Source organism: Lissotriton helveticus, chromosome 8, assembly GCF_964261635.1.
Source record: "Lissotriton helveticus chromosome 8, aLisHel1.1, whole genome shotgun sequence".
Classification (NCBI taxonomy): domain Eukaryota; kingdom Metazoa; phylum Chordata; class Amphibia; order Caudata; family Salamandridae; genus Lissotriton; species Lissotriton helveticus.
This window is the reverse complement of record NC_136069.1, coordinates 309,713,693-309,733,930: the sequence shown is the minus strand read 5'-3', so window position 1 is coordinate 309,733,930 and position 20,238 is coordinate 309,713,693. Positions and strand designations below refer to the sequence as shown.

The 20,238-nt window shown below is 43.3% G+C and overlaps 1 protein-coding gene across 2 annotated transcripts in view; it reads right to left on the bottom strand.

Annotated features, from left to right (window-relative positions):
• IFT88 (intraflagellar transport 88) overlaps nt 1-20,238 on the bottom strand; it is a 473,307-nt gene that overhangs the window by 101,036 nt on the left and 352,033 nt on the right. For both annotated transcript variants that reach the window (XM_078657075.1, XM_078657076.1), the window contains exon 24: nt 3,146-3,206. In XM_078657075.1, coding sequence (XP_078513201.1) covers nt 3,146-3,206 — 61 coding nt within the window. The remainder of the gene's footprint in view (nt 1-3,145; nt 3,207-20,238) is intronic.

Genomic DNA, 20,238 nt, shown 5'->3' with positions numbered 1-20,238 from the left:
ACATCCTCTGCGGTTTTGCCACCTCACAACCCCTCTGATACCTTTCCCTCACATCATCATCTTCTGGTGAGGAAGGGTCTTCCATTTGTTAACAATTGGGAACTGATCTCAACAGACCGCTCTGTCATCCAGCAGATCCGCTGTGGCTATGCCGTTTCCTTCCTGCTTGACCACCCCCTTCTTTGAGCGTGCTTGCCCACTCACACCTAGGTCTTGGAGGCAGATTTCATTGTTATTTTGAAAAAAGGATCATAAGGGTTGCTTCTGAACGCGAATGGCATAGGACTGTATTGCTCTTACATTCTGCTCATTAAGAAGGACAGAAACCTAGGACCAATGCTGAATCCCAGCCTTCTGCGCTTGTTCATCCAGCAAGACAAGCTGGCCTCTAATCTCAGGTGCAGATCTTCCAGTCGGGGCATCAGGATCTTCACAGGTTGTTTGAACGTCCAACCTTCTGTGGGGTCGCTCTTTTGGCCACTGTACTAGTTAAAGATACTGTGGTTATGGATGCTGCCTCGTTGGTTGTGTTCATCTGGGCTACATGTTGACATGGGGCCTTTGGTTTGAGGTCGAGTAGCACCTGAACATAAAAGTTCCCAAGATGTGGGTGGTCCATTTTGTCCTCAAGGCTCTCTTCCACTCCACCTCATGAAGCAGTGTTGTACAACTCCACCACCATCCAGTCCATCAACATACAGGGAGTAAGGTCATGGACCCTATATTGGTAAGCGATTCGCCTGCAGACATGGGTGAAATAATGAGGACTCATTCCAGAAGCAGCTCACCTGGCACTTTTAATGTGAGAGCTAATGCTCTCAATCACATCTCACTGAGAAGCGTAAGTGGGTGGTGCTCTCGGAGGAGACAGAGGCAATCTTCTGCAGATTGTGAATTGCATTTATGGATATCTTCGTCACAGCTCAATAAAGGAAGTATCCTTAGTGGTGTGCCATACACCACCATCTGACTGACTCCCTTGGGATGCCTTCAGGTTCAACTGGTCTCAGGACCTACTGTAAGTGTTTTCCACCAGTTTTGCTGTAGAAAGTGTGGGAGGATCAAACACAGCTGATCTTTATCGCCTCTGACGGGGTGAAGAGGATCTGATATGACTATCTGTTTGCTCTCAGTATTCGGCTGACCTGTCCTCTCCTGTGCAAACTGATTTTGCTTTGGCAGCCGTATGGTCAGCACCTCTTCCCCAATAGCCTGGGTGCTGAAGTTCCACACATGAAGATAAAGTGATCCTAATTAAATCATCTTGTCATTCTGATGTGCAATGTCATGTTGGTAACCAGAAATTCTGCTGCTAGCTGCAGCGAGAAGGCCACAACCTGTTAAAAGTTCTACCTTTCTGATGTCTTAGGATTTGTATCCTTTGCTTAGCTTGGTCTGACAACCCAGCATGCTTTTATGAGTCCACCTGTTCAACCTGTTTAAATTGCCACTAAAAGTGCATTTTCTTGAAAGGTCTGTGTTTCCCAGTGAGATCAGGTCCTCATTTTGACTTTCTTGATCGCATCTTCACTGAAGCTGATGCACATGATTGGATTCCTTACTCTGAAAATAGTTTTATTGCTGGTTATTACTTCTGCATGCAGGATCGGAGAACTCCAGGCCCTGTCAATTTGCCCACCCTTCTCAGACTTGGATAAGCTGGTTCTTTAAACCTTCCCATCCTCTTTATCCAAGTGGTTTATGCATTCCATTTGACACAAACTATTACTGTTTCATCCTTCCTCCTCCTCCACATCCAACCATGTACTAGGAATGTCTGACTAGGCTGGATCTCAGGGGTGTAGTGTTGTACTACACAGACCGCACTCAACAGTATGTAGGCGATGGCCAGATTTATGTGTGTTTTGCTGGAGCTAAAAAGGGCAAGGAATTGACCAAAAGCACAGTTGCATGTTGGGTCATCCTTTGTATCATGATTGGCTATGCACAGGCCAATAAAGACCCCTTCCACAAGTGTAATCATGCTCATTCCAACAAGACTTACTGGGACTATATTGAAGAAGCACATGGATACTTATCATGGTTCCTGTGGCGACTGTTTATTATCATTTATTATCATTTATTATGACTGTGTGACTGTGGAGATTGATAATACAGCTTATACTGGTTTCTCAACAGACCGTTTGACATTGTATGGAACTATATATACTCATTTGATATATATCTTGATACATTAGTATTCTACACTATTAAGCCCTGATGAAGTTTTAAATTCTTTTGGAATGAAACACGTTAGCTGAATCTTGTTATATATTTAGATGAAGAAGAAACAATAAACCCTTGGCGGTTGATTTTACAAATTGGACTCTTTATTGGACTTGTGCTGGTGCACTTCTATATTTGCTATCATTCCACCAAGCCATGGCTGCTTCTGTGGCCCTTTCCAGAGGCGTGCCGGTTGCCAGACCCAGCCAGGCAGCATCATGGGCATTACTGCCTCACGTCTCAGCCAGGCAGTGCTTTGCCCATCCTGTGTTGCATATTTTCCTGGGTTAACTGGCACTACTCAGGTCTACCCCTCAGAGAGGTATTCCTTTGGTGCTCATTTAAGGTGAGGAATTTGTGGAAAGATGTATCCATCAGAAGAAAAGGCTACTTACATTTGTACAATATTACTGGTGGATACTTAAGCTTCCCACAGATTAAGAAGGACAGAAACCTAAGCCCAATGCTGAATCCCTGTCTGACTGTCCTCCCTCCTCGATGAGCTAATGCCATCATAGATTCACAAAGTAAACAAACATGTTATGTGCTGCGTTTGTTGCTTTAGTGTCTCTCTCTATTTCTCTCCACACTCGTTGACTGGTTGATGGGGCACTGGATAAATATCAGAAATGGATGTCAACATTTTTGTTGGCCTTTAAACTACCCCAGTGATATCATGTACTTAGGAAGGGTAGCGGGTGGAGGCACATGGCACCACCTTGCATTGGTGGAGAAATGGTTTCTGGACCAGTCTGAAGCCTAGAAGGAATAAGGTTGTGAATTTGCAGGAACCTTACATATCCAACAGAAATATCATTACTGAAAGTAAGTAACTTCTCTATCAAACATTACTGATACAAAATTACTGAGCATAAGTTGAAATGTTTCTCGGTAGCTTCATTTTGTTTTTGGTACATACCACTGCTGGCACTTCCCTCTCGACGACCACGTCCACTGCCATCTCTACCAGACCTGACACGCTACAAAAATAAAGATTTACTTTAAATTCGTATTTATAGCTGAAAAGAGATTTCTTTTTCAAAATCAATGTATTGAGTTTGTAAATACTTTGATTGGAATTCAACTCAAAAACTAATAGATTGCCACCCTACTCAATCTCAAGTCACCCCCTTTATACACGTCTCTTCTTTTGACATGAATTGAGTGTATACAACAGGGAAATAAGTACAGAAAAGTCCCCAAACAGCAAAACGAAAAAGTTTCAGATTCATCCCTCATTCCGCCCGCCTGCTTCAGGAGATTCATTTCTATGTGTCTTTATTTCAGGCTTAAGTCTTTTCTTGCTTCAATTGTTCTCTTTTAAGGGTCATCCAGCTAGTTCTCAAGGCAGCTGCAGGTTTGCCACAATTATTCAAGAAGGAATAGGGTTATTGTAGTGTAGCCCTTCTTGTTCTGGGGCATATTCCTTATTGGTTTCCCTCCCTGTATGTTGACATTTCGAGGTATTACCATCTTGGCACACACCAACAACTAGAACTCCTAATTTTCATCTTCTACCAGTTAATGTCACCACTCCTTCTAACCTCAGTCCAAAGATTGTCAGCGAGATACTTCTGGTATGGGGATACCATTTATGGTCTTTATGGCTTCTAACATCCCCTTCCAGTGCACCTTTGGGAACTACCACCATATGTGTATGGGTTCTCCCCCACCATCCGCTGCAGCCCCTCCAGCAGTCCCTCAAACTACAGAAGAACATTTGAATTATCTTATCTTGTGGAATGTACCACCCCATAATCACTTTAATCTAAGTTTCTCTATTTGCCTCTGACTTGTTTTGTGCCCCTACTTCCTTCCAAAGCTGTTCCCATGCCTCATTTTTTTATTTAAATTTATTTTTATTGTTTTTTATAGTAACATAAAACTTTGTCAAACAACAACAGTTTGTCTGCATACATGATAAATATCATCTGATAACTGTGTCCGTTACAGTTTACAGCTTAGTTGTGTACGATGTACCCTCATGTCTTGGATAGAAGGTTACATGTCCATTTTTGGTAAGATGGGGCATAGTTCAAAATATAAACACAGAAAGATAAAACATGTAAATAGTCTCAGCCCGCGTCTACATATACAAATATGCTGAATAGTGATACACTCCAATAGCTTGGGCTACATGGGTTAATAAGAAGAGATATAAATCCAATCTAATAAAGAATTGCTAAGGAATTGCTGGCCTGGTGGCAAAGGTTAAAACAAATATATAAGAACATTCTGTTTATGTGATTACTTTGTAAGTTAAAAGTGTCAGGGATGATGAGCAACCAATTGCGTCCTATCTATGCACTAATTGGGTCTGGACGTGTACTATTCATGGTGCAGTAACGTCATCAGAATGAGTTCTCGTATTGGGTGGTGCGTCCCAATCCTGATCTGCTGCACGAAAATCTAACAAGATTGTGTCCCATGCTGGTGCTAATGATTGCTTACGTATTCCTATCGCATCTTCTCGGCGGAGTGCAACACTCTCCGCCTGTGCCCAGCACAAGAGAGACTGGTACCAGGCTTCGACCGCCGGGGGTTCAGGCGAATTCTATCGGCGTGTGAGTAATTGTTTAGCTACTATAAGGCCTAGGTCAATATATCTGGACGTCACCTTATGTCTCTTGGAGCTATGGTAAAGACCCAGGATGCATACCTCCCATGTCAAGTCCAGTGTCCGTTCAGTACATGACGCCAGGCTCCTAATAATTTCAGCTCAGTAGGGCTGTATAACAGTGCAGGACCAATGTACATGTAGCAGCTCCCAATTCATTACATCGAGCACAATTGGCATCTGTATGATTAAAATTTGTATTGATTTTGGCAGGTGTGAGGTAAGCTCTATGAAGAATATAGTACTGGGTAAGCCTAAATCGCGCGTTACGGGGAATTCACACAGGGCTTTCCAGCATGTAGGCCCATTCGAGATCCGTGACCTGTTGCTGGAGGTCCGCATCCCATTGGGTCCGCAGAGAGAGCAGTGGCGGTGCTGTGTGAGCTCTAAGTGATTCTCGTGTAAATATTGTATGGTTAAGTGCGTGTCAGGTTCCTGTAATGTGGTTCCCAAGCATTTGGTCAATGTGCGGGTTACCGCGGCATAGAGAAGGAACTGCCCGTGCGGTAGGCCAGTACTTTCCGCCAGGTTCTCAAAAGGGATAAGCTGCCAGTCATTAAATAAGTCTCCCACTGTCAGTATGCCCACTTCCTCCGACTGTGTGAGCTCTGCGGTGGATACCACTCAATGCCTTTTGGGGGTGCCCAGTATAGGCAGAGAGGGTGCATATGGTACCAAGTGGTGTGTTAGACAAAGGCAGTGGCGATAGCATAACTAGGCAACCTTCAAGAACAACTGCTGAAGTGGGTTTGTCACTATTTGGGGCTGGGTGTGTCCGGGTGCCTGTGTGGCCGTATGCCCAAGGTTACGAGCACTGAGCCAGCGCGCCCCCACTGAAGTTGCGCTGCTATGTAGTAGTAGTCCATATTTGGTAGGGATAGGCCACCCTGAGTGGTTGACAGGTACATTTTAACCATTGCTATCCTGCTGCGCGAATCATGCCAAATAAAGTGATGTATGTCTGACTCAAACTCCCTGAATAGTGGAGGTCGAAGGTAAAGCAGTAAGTTAGTGAAGTGGTAGGGTAAACACGGCAAGACCACCATTTTTATTATGGCAATTCAACCCATAACTGCTACGGGCAGGGTTTTCAAGAAAGACATTTGCGTCCACACTGCTATAATGGCACGTGTAGGATTGCCCTCCTGGAGATCCCGCTGTTCGCGGAATATATGAACTCTGAGATATCGGAACGCTGTCATTTGCCAATGTACTGGCTTCCCATTAATGACTAAGTGCGGATCTTGTATAGAGTCTGCGAAGGGATAGAGGCATGATTTATCCCAATTTACTTTCAACTCGGACACTAAGGCAAAGTGTTCCAGTGTACGTTCAACTGTCCCACAGGGCTGTCCGACGTCTCTGAGGTAAACCAGCAGGTCGTCCGCGTATAACGATACTGCATGTATACCTTCGCCTAAAGGAATCCCCCAGTCAGCTTATGGCGGGCTTCCGCCAAGGGTTCGACCGCCAGCGCAAACAACAGAGGGGAGAGTGGACAACCCCGATGCGTGCCACGCCTTATGGAGACTCGGTTCAACACATAGCATCCAGTCCTGGCCCTGGCCGTGGGGTTCGTGTATAAAAGCTTGATGAAGCTCAGAAACACATCGCCAAGCTCGTATCTCTGCAATACCTTAAACAGGAAACCCCTTTCCAGGGTGTCAAAGGACTTCTCTAGGTCCAAGACCAAACATCCAGCACGCGGCCAGTTGACGCCTGAGTAATGTGTTACTCTAAAGAATCGCGTCAGATTCAAAGATGTGCTCTGAGCCGGCACGAACCCATTTTGATCAATATGCACTAAGTGAGGCACTAACGGGGCAAGTATGTTTGCCAGTATATTCGCTAATACGTAGTCCGTATTGAGGAGTGCTAACGGTCGATAGGAACCAATCAGCTCTGCATCTCTATGCGGTTTAGGAAGGGATACTAGTAAGGATTCACACAATGAATCTGGTAACCTACCTGTCTCCTGCGCGTTCTGATATACTGTAAGGAGTCGTGGTGCTATTGTTTGCCGATAAGCTTGATAGTATTCGGCTGGATAGCCATCTGGTCCAGGTGCTTTGCAGGTAGCAAGGGAAGAGATTGAATCCTGTATTTCCAATAGTGTAAGTGGTTCATTCAGCTCAGCATGCTGCTCAGCCGTGATGCGGTGCACCTGTAGAGGTGTAAGAAATGCCTACATATCTGTAGGTGCCTTGTGGTGCGCGGATTGATAGACCTTGGCATAATGTGTGGCAAACTCATCATGAATGCTACATTGTGTAGTGAGTAGGAGCCCAGTCTCGGAACGCAGCTGTATAATTGGTGCATGAGCATGCTCCTGCCGGATCATACGCACTAGTAGCCTGCCTGCTCTCTCTGCGGCCGAATAAGCATGTGCAGCATGCGAAGCATAATTGAGGCAGCGCAAGCGCTCCAGTACCGAAGTGTGATGTAATCGGCATGCATATATTTCTGGCTGAACTGCTGTGCCACGTGCAAGCCTAGCTTCTAGGCGAGTCAGACCGTCTTCTATGCATTTGACTTCATCATCCAGCTGTTTCCGGAGGCACCAATTCAGACCCATGCAATGCCCTCTAAGTACTGCCTTACCACAGTACCCCGACATCCGCAACCGATCCCTCATTGCATTGGAAGTAGTCTTCCAGGGTAGTAGCCACTGACTCTCTAAATGGGGGGGTCCTCTAGTTCCAGGGATTGGAGCCGCCATAAATGTCCCATGGGAGGCTCTTCTTCCCCCTGCAGCGTCATAATATGCGGGTTATGATCAGAGTGCGTTTTACCTAATCCGCGTTGGTGCATGTTTCAGTGAGCGTGCTGTGCGCAACAAAACGGTCAATACGGACATGCAAACTGTGTGGGTGTGAGTAAAACGAATATAGCCATTCCCCTGGGTGGAGGGTTCTCCAAACATCTGTCAGGTCCCTGTGGGCTAACCAGTCCCGAGCTGCCTAGCACTGGAAGTCGCTGTTGTTTGTGGGAGGGGCGGGAATGACCTGTTGTGTGCTGTGTCTAGAACAGAGTTAAAATCGCCACCTAGCAGCAAAGGGATGTCACACCAGCGGGACAGCAGACCTGTGAACTCACGGCAAAAGGGGGCTTGCTCCGTGTTGGGTGCATATATCGAGCCGCGCACCACCCGATGACCGTTAAGGCGGCCCTGAGAAATACTTATCTGCCATTTGCATCTATTAACGTCTCCTCAGGTTCGAAGTGGGTCCCAGGCCGTACCCATATCAAGGCTCCCCTCGCATAAGCAGAAAACTCTGTGGCGAATATCTGTCCCCTCCATTTTTGTTGCAATTTACGAATTTCCGGCGATAAGATGTGTGTTTCCTGCAGGAATGCAAGGTGTGTAGCGTGACGCTTCAAGTAAATATATATAGCATATCTGCGCGCTGGCGTATGGAACTCCCTGACATTCCAGGTGATTACGTTAGTGTGGGACATAAGGCGTGTTGCAGGGGTGTTAAGACATGCGGGTCATGTGTCATAACTGGCCTGGAGCATAGATGTAGTAGACAGCGTGAGAATGGAAAGTAGATAAAGAGGATCCAAGCTTGTGGGAGCTCATCAAAACCAGTAAGAGGCGTGAATGGTTGAAGTTTGTCAGCCATTGGACATATCAGCAGTGATAATGTGTATACAGGTTTTATAACTCGAACTGGGTGCAAGGGAAAGAGCTTTTTACTGCTCAACTGGGAGAGAGCGGAACATAACCATGCCTCTGCCCAAACCAATAACTGTTCCAAACGGCAACTCACGGCCAGTTCCGCCTGTTCCCATGCCTCATAGCCACTTTTCTTCCCTATCAATATATCACACCTGCCTCAAATGTTTGAAGTTTGCAACCAATTTGTACAGGTTGGATACTAAGGGCCTGATTTAGAGTTAGGCGAGAAACTGTCCGAGAAACTTACAGTCTGCCTGCTCTACTTAGACAAACCATCATGTTTTGGATGGGGACCACTGCCATCTGCTTGTGTAAATGAGTCTGTGACACAAGCCTTTGGAGTGAGAGGGGCAGCAATTGACACATTAATTGAGTTTTAAAACACAACATTCAAAGTGATAAAGCAGACATTATGTTCCAACACAAAGTACAGAACACAGCAAGGTATGCAAAGAAGATAATCTAGGCATACTAATTAGTTAATTGGTGCTGCATTTTGACAAATAATACTATTATGTATAATTCAGTGTGATATTTTTAATGTATTACAACATTACATCTATATATGTACTACAGACAGGTGTACTGACCATTACAACAGTCAGTATTTTGATGTTTACCGTGCATTAAATTAACAAAGGTCTTGTCAAGACGGGAAGAACAGAGGAAAATTGCAAAGTGTTGAGGACCACATTCCAGATGATTAGTTATTCTTCTCCTCTTATGACTCCTACTTTAGATGTTCTGATCTGAAGTGTCCCCCGGCCATTATCTATTTTTGTTGGCATACACACAGTTACCATTATCATAATTTTTCTTGGCGGTATTACCTCTGGGCACTCCTGCACTTTGGAATGAGGCCCTAAATTCTTGTTTCTACAGTTATCATTCGTGAAATCATTATTTCTTTCCACAGATTCTTTATCCAGAAAGACAACCAGGACAATGTCTATGATAGGGATAGGTTTGTACGTCGCAGAAAGAACAGATTCAGAGCAGGAAATGTCATAAGATTTTGCCACATGTAATAGTTTTTGATCGCATAGCCTCTGGATCAGGTTTTGTGCCTGCAAAACATCTTTTGACAATGTACAAAGCCCATTTAATGAGTTGCAAGTCTTTCCAGCTTCTATAAGAGGATTTTCACTAATTTCCGAATGAAACCCAGGATGGGGTGTGAAAGATGCAGTCTTGTCTTTGTAAGTCACAAATGAGTACATCAATGGTTATGACCTCAATTGCGGTTGAAAACTATTGCAGTTACCACCTCTCAAGTTGGGGTGGTATCTAATTTACAACAGGGAGGCTGTCCCCTTTGGGAATTATATTGAATGGCTTTGGGGAGAGCAGGCAGCGATTCTATAGACCAGTGCTCGTCTAATGTTTTCCCAGATAGTATTTATTTTTTTCAAAAGCAGCACCAGTCTCTTTGATGGGCAAGGACTGCTTTTGGAAAAACATATGTTTCCCAGTTTGGGTAAGCCAATGCAGGAAAGATTGCCTGTTGTCCCTTGCAGACCACCATCCCTGCATTTGTAGACGTTTACAGGTAGTCAAAAAATACAACCGGCCTAATTTATATTCAGTGTGCTTATGGTTTTCCTTTCTTCACAAATGGGACGTTTGTGATGTGATCCATTAGAACATAGGTCACATGACAAATTACATCCTCATCCACAAACAAGCCAGAGTGCAATCTGCACGACCTCAATTTGCAAACTGGGATAGTACCACTGGCCCGCTTCGTCTCACACCAGCAGCAAGGCAGCAGTACATAGGAGGGTCTAGCCCAAGTTGCAGCTTAACAAATGTTGGGTACGGCCTTCCTATGAAGAACAATACTGCCACACCATCTGGTGGAGTGAGACCTGAATCCTTCTGTGAATCTTTGATACAGTTTATAGTACATCTTAAAGCATCAAGTAACTCATCTGGGGACAGTGCGCTTTGTAACCTGCCTGTCCTTGCTAGCACCAAAGAACCTCACAAACAGTTGTTGAAGAACCCTGCATTCTTCTATCATTGTATATAAGGTCTAAATGATGTGAACATTCTTCCATCTGTGATAGATAGATACTTTATTATTTAGGCCTATTTGTGAAGCACAATACGTGTCAGTGCTATGTCTATAAAGTTCACAATTGCCCCTATTAACTGGACATACTAGCCAGCCAGGCAACTCAGCATCGCTTCAATTCTAGTACAAAAAATTAAGTGACATCTATGCTTTTTCACTAGTTGCAAGCATACATTCACCAGTCTTACATATATGCACCGAACATGTGGATGCAGACCCCTGACTACACAGCCAGCAGATCTTGCTCCCCCCCCATAGTGGGATCGGATGATCCTCTAATAAAAGCTTTGAGGAGGTGGACTCTCACAAACTTTTCACGTGTTGTACTGTGCATGGCTGCAAATAAATATTGTGGTCATCTCCACCAGAGCTCTAGGGGTATCCTTAAATCGTAACATTTCTCCTAACCTTGCTTGAAAACGTATATTTCAAAACTCTTAGACTTAACTATGACCAACACTGCCTAGCTTTCAAGGGCTTTGGATTCATACAAGCCCATGAATGATGAGAAGACGGACAAAAGGCAGACAATGCAATCTTTTTTGGCAAGATAATACTGCTCCTTTTTTTTATAACATTTTTCATTAGCAGCACAGGAAAGAAATTTAATCAAAAACAAACAAACCAAGAAGTTAACAATAAGAAAAAAAGAAAAAAAATTCAGATCATGGACAGGATAAACATATCATAATAAATACATTTTCATTAGACCCAGACACATCAATTGTAATTCATGTTGCAGGCAAATATTATAAATCAATATTCATATGCTAAGTAGGCCTTGAATAAGTATTCGTTTCAGCAAATAACAGACCCCCAAATCTTATCAAATTTAACCAAGGCCTTATTACCTCTAATCCTAGCCAGAGTAGATTCCATACAGTGAATCTCATTAAGTAATGACCACCATTCCATGAAGTGTGGGGGTGTAGGGGAGATCCAAGCGCGGGCGATTATAAGTTTTGCGCATGATAACATGATTGTAATTATAGACTTTTGTGGAGTATTCACAATATTAACATCAAGCAGAACTAAAGCAGGATCCAGGGAAAATGTACACACTAATTTTAATTTCATTACATTCTCGACCGATGTCCAAAATTCAGATATCTTAGGGCAAGTATACAACATATGCACCAAGTCTGCCGCAGCCAGCGAGCACTTAGGGCATTTAGTTCGATCAGTATAGCTACTGTTAGAGGCCCATTTAGAAATTCTTTCAGGGGTATGATAAAGCATGCAAGTTGTCTTAAATTGTTGCAATCTTAAACTTGAGGAGAGTACGACTTTGTGGATATTGCCCAAAGATCTGTTGATAGCTGCTGAACTAATATTACTCCCTAGCATCCTACTCCATTTCTCCGCCAAGATACTACAATCACTAACTCTGTATGTAATAAAGCATTTATAACAGTGACTTATTAGGGACTTATTCTTTTGAGAGTACAGGCTCTCCCATATAATAGTGGACTCTGAGATACTCTGAAGCTGCATTTTTCGGATCAGGAAATCATATATGTGCATATACTTGTATCTCATAGTATCCGTGACATTATATAGTGTTTTAAGACTCTCAAAGCTCAACAACCCCTGTGCGCCATATAGGTCTCAGAGTGTTTTTATTCCATGCGCTCGCCATATATTGGCGGCTCCATCGTTAAATATCCCTGGTAAGCCTGGATTACCCCATAAAATTAAATTAGGGTGAAAGAAAGTCAGATTACAAAAAGCCTGTATATTACGCCAGATTTTTACCAAATCCCTTGCGGTCTTGAACCGTACTCTTTTAAAGTAATTAGGGTCGTTAATCCTCCAAAGAAAAAACGTAGCATCCTTATCAAACATAAACGTTAAAAAGTAAGGTCGATTGTCTGATCCTTCCGAATTAATTAAGTATCTCATACGTCCAACAAAAGCGGCCCAAAAGTATAATTTAAAATCCGGAAGTTCAGCCCTCCTGCTTCTATAGTCCCTTTTAAGAGAGTCATAGATCTGCGGGCTTTATGATAGCCCCATATAAAACTACTGAAGATACCTTCCAGGTTTCTAAAGAATAAGTTTCCCAAAGCCAAAGGAATAGAGCGGAATAGGTAAAGAAATTTTGGTAGTATTATCATACGTATCAAATTAATTCTGCCTATGATATTTAAGGGTAGTTTATGCCATTTTTTAAAGAGAACTTTAGTAGTTTTAACTAATTCATCATAATTTATTTTCGTTATGTTCTTAACTTGAGCAGTGATCCTAACCCCTAGGTAAGATAATACTGCTCCAATTTTTTTTTTTCAATTTTAGTTTTAACTGTTAATATAAACTTATCCAGGAGAAAAATTACACAAGGTGCCTTCTCATAGAGAACATAAAGCTCACTGCCTAGCAGATGTAATTAGGATCAAGAAACCAGTATGCATTGGTTATTATGGTACCCGAAAAACAACTTCTAAATATCAGTGAACCATAGTATTGTGGGCAAAATATTGTGACTGCAAAACTATTTTGGGATATAATATCCCAGTTAAATATAGAATGTACGCCTTTTTGTAAATAATATTAATTTAAGAACAATAGTATACTAAAACACTGTATTTAATATGATAGTCATTAACAATATAATGTGAATGCTCTCATTACGTCATGTTCTTTTTTTTATTTAGATAGCGCAAACTAGACCCGAGAAATCGGGATCACAGTGCTTCACACGAGCACCAGTTTCGTTATAGATGACACATTCATTTTTGTTAGGCATGGGGAGGTTAAATGATTTGCCCAGAATCACAGGATGTTGAGCGTCGTTGCTGAGACTCGAACCCAGTTCCCCAGCTTCGAAATCGCCCGCTCTAGCCGTAAGGCTATATCCTCTCCCCTCTTTCTTAAGTTTTATTATTATAATTGTTATTCTGGATTGTGGGTTATTTTAGTGGATTGTGTGGGTATTTCAAATGTAAATACTTTTAATGGGTGGGTGTGTTTTTAAAATAATCTATTTATAGAAAGATAGCTGTAATTATTTCACTTTGATGAAATAAAAACGTATTCTGATTTATTTTTCATTTTTGGGATTTATAAATGTACATATAAGATTGTCATTGGTTTTGAAATCTGCACTAAGACTGTGGCTTGCAGTGAGACGGTCACTAAAGATTGGGTATTTCTCAGAAATGTCCCCAAATTGGGAATCTACAGGAACGCCGGAGTGCCTGAAAGATGCTTTCAGTCTGCCTTTAAAGAAGGCGGGGATAAGGAAATGGGGGGACTTGTAAACAATCGGAGGAATGATTCCCTGGGAGGTATTAAACATCAGGACAGTTAATAAGCTGTCCAGGTATAAGTATCTGCAGCTCACCTCATGGTCCTCAGCTGTCGTAGAGGAGGTAGGGGGTACATGGGACTTCGAGGCCTCACTCCAGGATACTAGTCAGTGGGCCAAAGAAGTGGCAAAATGGTATGGACAGTTTTTGGAGGCAGAAGACGAGAAACTGAAGGCCCCCTCCGATACCTGGACAAATACACTGCAGGAAGGCAACATACAAATTTTGCGGACAGATTCCCTGAAATTAATTTACGCCATAGTGACTCCTGCTATCTTTAAACTTCATCATTTCTTTGTCATCCACAGGTTGCATTGGATCCCGCAAAGATTGGCCAAGTTCGTGCAACAACCGGTTCCCTGTTGTAAGAGGTGCAATCTTTTAAGGGCTAATGATGTCCATGTTTTTTTACATGTCCAGTAATAAAAGAATTTTGGAAGAATGTAGAAGTCACCATAAGGGCCATTTTAGCAGAGAACATATTTTTGACTGAAACACTGGTGCTTCTCGGGGTGGATAGCGCCACTCAACACGTCTTAAGTAGTAAGCAAAGGGGTTTACTATTTTATCTGCAGCTCTTGGCCAGGTGAGAGATCTGTAAACATTGGCTGGACCTCCTTCCTCCACACCCTACAGCCTGGTTAAGTGCAGTAAAATGAACTTGTAACGTAGACATCAAATGCAACCCACATTGGTCAAAAGAAGTTTGGGGGGATTATTTGAAGTGGTCAGGATAGGGCTCTAGGACAATGCTTCTGGTTGGTCATATACACAGATATTTGTTCCAATGATTACATCAGGCCATGGATTTGGTGGTGGCGGTTCCCCCCTTTATAAAAAAGACCAGTGCTGTGGAGGCCACGAGACTGAAACTGCATGGACCACAGAATGATCAAGGGTGTTTGCATATGGCCCAAAGTGCAGTAGCCATGGTGAAATGAGGACCCAAAAAAAATAAAAAATTTGACATTTATTTAATCAGTTCTACAGTTTATCAGGGGACTGGGTAGGTGATGTTTTATTATTACGACCATTAGTTCTAAAACAATATTGTGGGACTAAAGTGGTATTAGTGAATTAAAAAAGTTATTATTTTTCAAAATATGAGAAAAAAACGATTACATTGTGATTCAGTATTGATCTTAATTCTAATTTCTTGCAGTTGATATGTGTGTTAGTATTTTTGTTGGTTTTATTTAATAATAAAAACTTAGATGAACCAAAATATTTATTAAAAAATACAAATTTGTGTTTACATTTAATTTCCTTTAAATATATTTTATTTGTATTTTGTTATTTTGAACATTACTTGTTGCATCAGTGGAAGTTTCTGATATTATTTTTGACACATGAGTGCAAATAAACTACAATGCATGATAAGTGCATTTGTTTCCTTTGGAGATAAATGTATTCATACATGAAGAACATTACAATGTGATAGCAATCATAACATTAGGAAACGTAACGATATGTTCATCCTCAATACTATACTGAGGAAAGAACTAGGGGGACGGGAGAAGTGGGGTGGAGGGAAAATTGGCTAGGATAGTGTAATGGAGTAGGGAGAGCATTTATATTAGGAGGCATTGGCGGGTGGGTAGAGATGGCTGAACGTTGAGGACAACACATTAGATTTCCATGTAGAAAATGATAAGGTTTGAAATGTTATGCTAATGTTATGTTACAACTATTTCTAAAGCGCAACGTACACCCATGGGTTTCTTGGCACTATTTGTTAAAGACACTGTACACAATTCTACGCGTAAGCCTGTTGGTAAAGCCACGTTTTTAAAGACTTTCGGAATGCCAGTAGATCGTTACTCTGTCTGATAGAAAGTGGAAGAGCGTTCCAAAAAGAGGCAGCCAGATGGTAAAAGCAGCTGCCACCCTGGCGTTTCCTCTTAAATGAAGAGACATTTGCAAAGCTTAAATGTGTTGAGCGTAAGTTGCGCTGAGGTTTATAGTTAGTAATGGATTTCCTAATAAATGTCGGGCCAATGTCACGGAGCGCCCTAAAGGTGATACAGCCTGCCTTAAAAGCAATTCGCTGAGCCACAGGCAGCCAGTGGAGTTTTTCCAACCCAGCCCTGATTGATTGCCACTTGAGTTGTTTCCAGATGAGCCTCGCCGCCTGGTTTTGGACCAACTGGAGGCGTTTTAATAGACCAGTTGGGAGGCCCAAGTAGATACTGTTAGAAAAATCCAGACGGGAAAGGACAAGGGCAATCACTACTTGAATGAGTGCACAGTGTGTTAAAAAGTGGGCGATTTTCCTAATCTTTCTGAGTTGGAAAAAACTAGAAGAAACCACCATTCCTACCTGTCCTTTAAGAGATAGGTCCTCGTTAAGTATGATCCCTAAACTTTTAACCGAGTAGGTCTTTATGGGAGGGATTCCCATATCGGTTGGCCCCAGCTCAGTTCACTTTTCCCAGGCAAGATCAGTTCTGTCTTGCCCAGGTTAAGTTTGAGATGATTTAGGGTCATCCATCTCTGTATGTGTGACATTACGGCCGAGCATTTGGCGGCTGAATCTGGGGTGTTTAGGGGGATAATTAACTGAAGATCGTCAGCATAATTGTAGAGGGTGATTTTATGTTTTTTAAGAAGTGAATCAGTGGACGAAGATAAAGGTTAAATAATAAAGGAGAAAGGGACGAACCTTGGGGAACCCCACAGGTAAATGACATCCTGGGGGCTGTAAAAGACCCTAATCTCACTGACTGTGTACGATTAGTAATAAAAGAGGCAGTCCATTTCAGTGCGGAGCCCCTGAGGCCGGCCTGCTCGTCATGGCTGATCAGAATATTATAGTCAACCGTGTCGAACGCGGCCGACAAATCAAGGAGCACCAGGGCCTGATGGATGCCCTTGTCTGCGTTAGATCTTAATGTGTCTTGGACCGCCAAAATGACAGTTTCTGTTGAGTGAGATGGTCGAAATCCCGCTTGATTCGGTTCTATATAATCCGAATTCTCGATATAGTTAGACATTCACCTGGATACATGAGCCTCCAGGAGTTTAGAAAAGAAAGGAAGAAGGGAAATGGGCCTGTAATTGGCTGGATACAGGGGTCTGCTCCCGTTTTTTTCAGTAGTGGGATCACAGTGGCATTTTTAAATTTGTCAGGGACTTTGCCCTGTGTAAGTGATTCGTTCAGAAGAGAAATAATTCCTGATGGAATAGCTGAACACACCTCCTTTAAGATGTGAGGTGGGCAACTATCATGGGGCGAGCCAGATTTAACACGTGAGAGAAGTTCTGGGAAAATGTTTTCATCAATGGGTGGAAAAGTGTCTAGAGTAGCTGGATTATAGTAGATGTCTTCAATAGGGTCCACGCAAGGGAGACTTTGGATAATCTTTTTTATGATGGCAATTTTATCTATAAAAAAATCATTTAATGAATTACAAAGTTCCTGCGAGGAAGCCATACGAAGCATAGTTCTTTCATTGTTACACAGATCGTTCACTATTTTGAAGATATCTTTAGTTTTATTTTGTGAGTTTAAAATTTTTCCAGAGAAATAATCAGTTTTACTTTGTAGAATGATCTTTAAATAATTTCTACGAGCCGTGATGTAATCCACCCTGTCTTGGGGCTTATAATTTGCTCTCCACTTTCTTTCTTTCTGACGTACCTCAAGTTTTAAAATCTTAAGGTCAGTGGTGAACCACTTATGAGCATCCATAGTGCGTGCACGTGTAAATTTTACTAATGGCGCATGTCTATCCGTAGCCTTTAGGAGCCATTGTAAAGTAAAGTAAAGTCCACATTTTGTAAAGCGCACAATCACCCGTAAGGGTCTCTAGGCGCTGGGGGCCGTCGGGAAGATTAAGCAAGCTATTGCCCAGAGTCACATGGTGCTGGGCTAACCTGCCGCCGGAGCCGGGGATCGAACCGTGGTCCCCAGATTCCAGCGTCAGTCGCCCTGGCCGCGGCGCCACACCTCTCCCTTGTGAGATCTCCTCTTCCGTAAGGTTTACCTCCTTGTGGGGTACTGGCAACGTAGATGCCAACGTTTTGATAAAAGCAGGTGTGTTAATAGCTTTCCATTTCCTGGTTTTTCCACCCACCAAGAATGGTAATTTAGTGTGCCCACTGATAGTTAATGTGAACTGGATAAGAGAATGGTCAGAGCAAATACAGGGCAAAATGGAAAGTAATGAAAAGGAAAGATTAAGGGACCAGACTTGGTCCAAAATATGACCTTTTACATGAGTAGCGGAATGTATATGCTGAGTCAGATTGATGTCTGAGAGTAATTCTGAAAGTTCCATTGCCTGGGGGTCACTGATAGTATTATCAAACCAATAGTTTAAATCGCCAACCAGGAGTAGTTTTGGATAGATGGTTGCAAGATGAGCAATCTGCTCTGCCAGTGACATTGGAAAAGTAGTCATGGTTTGAGGAGGTCGATAGAGCAGGACAAGTAACAACGCTCCGCCAGCTGTGTCAGTTTTAATTACTATGTTTTCTGTATCACTCAAGGTCAGAGAAGGCAGCAGTACAAACTTATGATCTTTATGAATAATGGCTGCTACCCCCCACCCCTTTTACCCGTCGGACGATTCTCAGCTATAATATAATATTCAGATGGGAGAGCCGCGAGAATATCCGGTAATGAGTCCTGGGTAAGCCAAGTCTCTAAGCCAAGTGACCAGTAGGATGTTAGGTTTTTCCGTGGTGAGCAGTAAAATGATGTCCATTTGGTGCTTAACCATAGATCTAGTATTAAGGTATAGGCATCGTAGTTTTAGTTGAGAATCGTTCACCGATGGAGTATTAAAATGTTGAATGTTTGAGTGGGTTAGTGTGTCCTGGGAAATACCATAAATTGCAGTACGTCTCTGTATATGAGGGGCGATAGGAGGACAAAGGTCAGGTGGAGGCCTTAAGGAGAGAAGCTTACCTGCCGAATAGGTGTATTTTTGTCCATAGCCCCAGGTCCCAGTCGGGCGCGGATGGGCGCAGACGGGCTTGCCTTAGGCGCGCCCGCTGCGCGTAGGCGCCATGGTGTTTTATGGACGTATGAAAGGGGTCGGCACTAGAGCGCCACCCTGCCACAATGGCCGCTCTGCGCGGCTCCACCAGGAAGTGAGTGCCTCCCTCCACGCAAACAGCACGAGATTGCTGCGGTGGACCGGGGAGAGCACGCCAATCAAAATACACACTGGCACAGTAATGCAGGTAATTTCTAAAGAATCAGTATTTTAAAAACAAGATTTATACATTTAGCAATTTTAAAAGCGTAACAAGCATATCCGAGTTCAAGGGGCTAGCGAGAGAAGTTGTGTTTGTTCTCAAGCGCGTGGGCCCGTCTGAACCCTTAAGTACTCTGAAAGTGGTCGACCACTAGAGCGCCACCCTGCCACAATGGCCGCTCTGCGCGGCTCCACCAGGAAGTGAGTGCCTCCCTCCACGCAAACAGCACGAGATTGCTGCGGTGGACCGGGGAGAGCACGCCAATCAAAATACACACTGGCACAGTAATGCAGGTAATTTCTAAAGAATCAGTATTTTAAAAACAAGATTTATACATTTAGCAATTTTAAAAGCATAACGAGCATATCCGAGTTCAAGGGGCTAGCGCGAGAAGTTGTGTTTGTTCTCAAGCGCGTGGGCCCGTCTGAACCCTTAAGTACTCTGAAAGTGGTCGACCACTAGAGCGCCACCCTGCCACAATGGCCGCTCTGCGCGGCTCCACCAGGAAGTGAGTGCCTCCCTCCACGCAAACAGCACGAGATTGCTGCGGTGGACCGGGGAGAGCACGCCAATCAAAATACACACTGGCACAGTAATGCAGGTAATTTCTAAAGAATCAGTATTTTAAAAACAAGATTTATACATTTAGCAATTTTAAAAGCATAACGAGCATATCCGAGTTCAAGGGGCTAGCGCGAGAAGTTGTGTTTGTTCTCAAGCGCGTCGGCCCGTCTGAACCCTTAAGTACTCTGAAAGTGGTCGACCATTAGAGCGCCACCCTGCCACAATGGCCGCTCTGCGGGGCTCCACCAGGAAGTGAGTGCCTCCCTCCACGCAAACAGCACGAGATTGCTGCGGTGGACCGGGGAGAGCACGCCAATCAAAATACACACTGGCACAGTAATGCAGGTAATTTCTAAAGAATCAGTATTTTAAAAACAAGATTTATACATTTAGCAATTTTAAAAGCATAACGAGCATATCCGAGTTCAAGGGGCTAGCGCGAGAAGTTGTGTTTGTTCTCAAGCGCGTGGGCCCGTCTGAACCCTTAAGTACTCTGAAAGTGGTCGACCACTAGAGCGCCACCCTGCCACAATGGCCGCTCTGCGCGGCTCCACCAGGA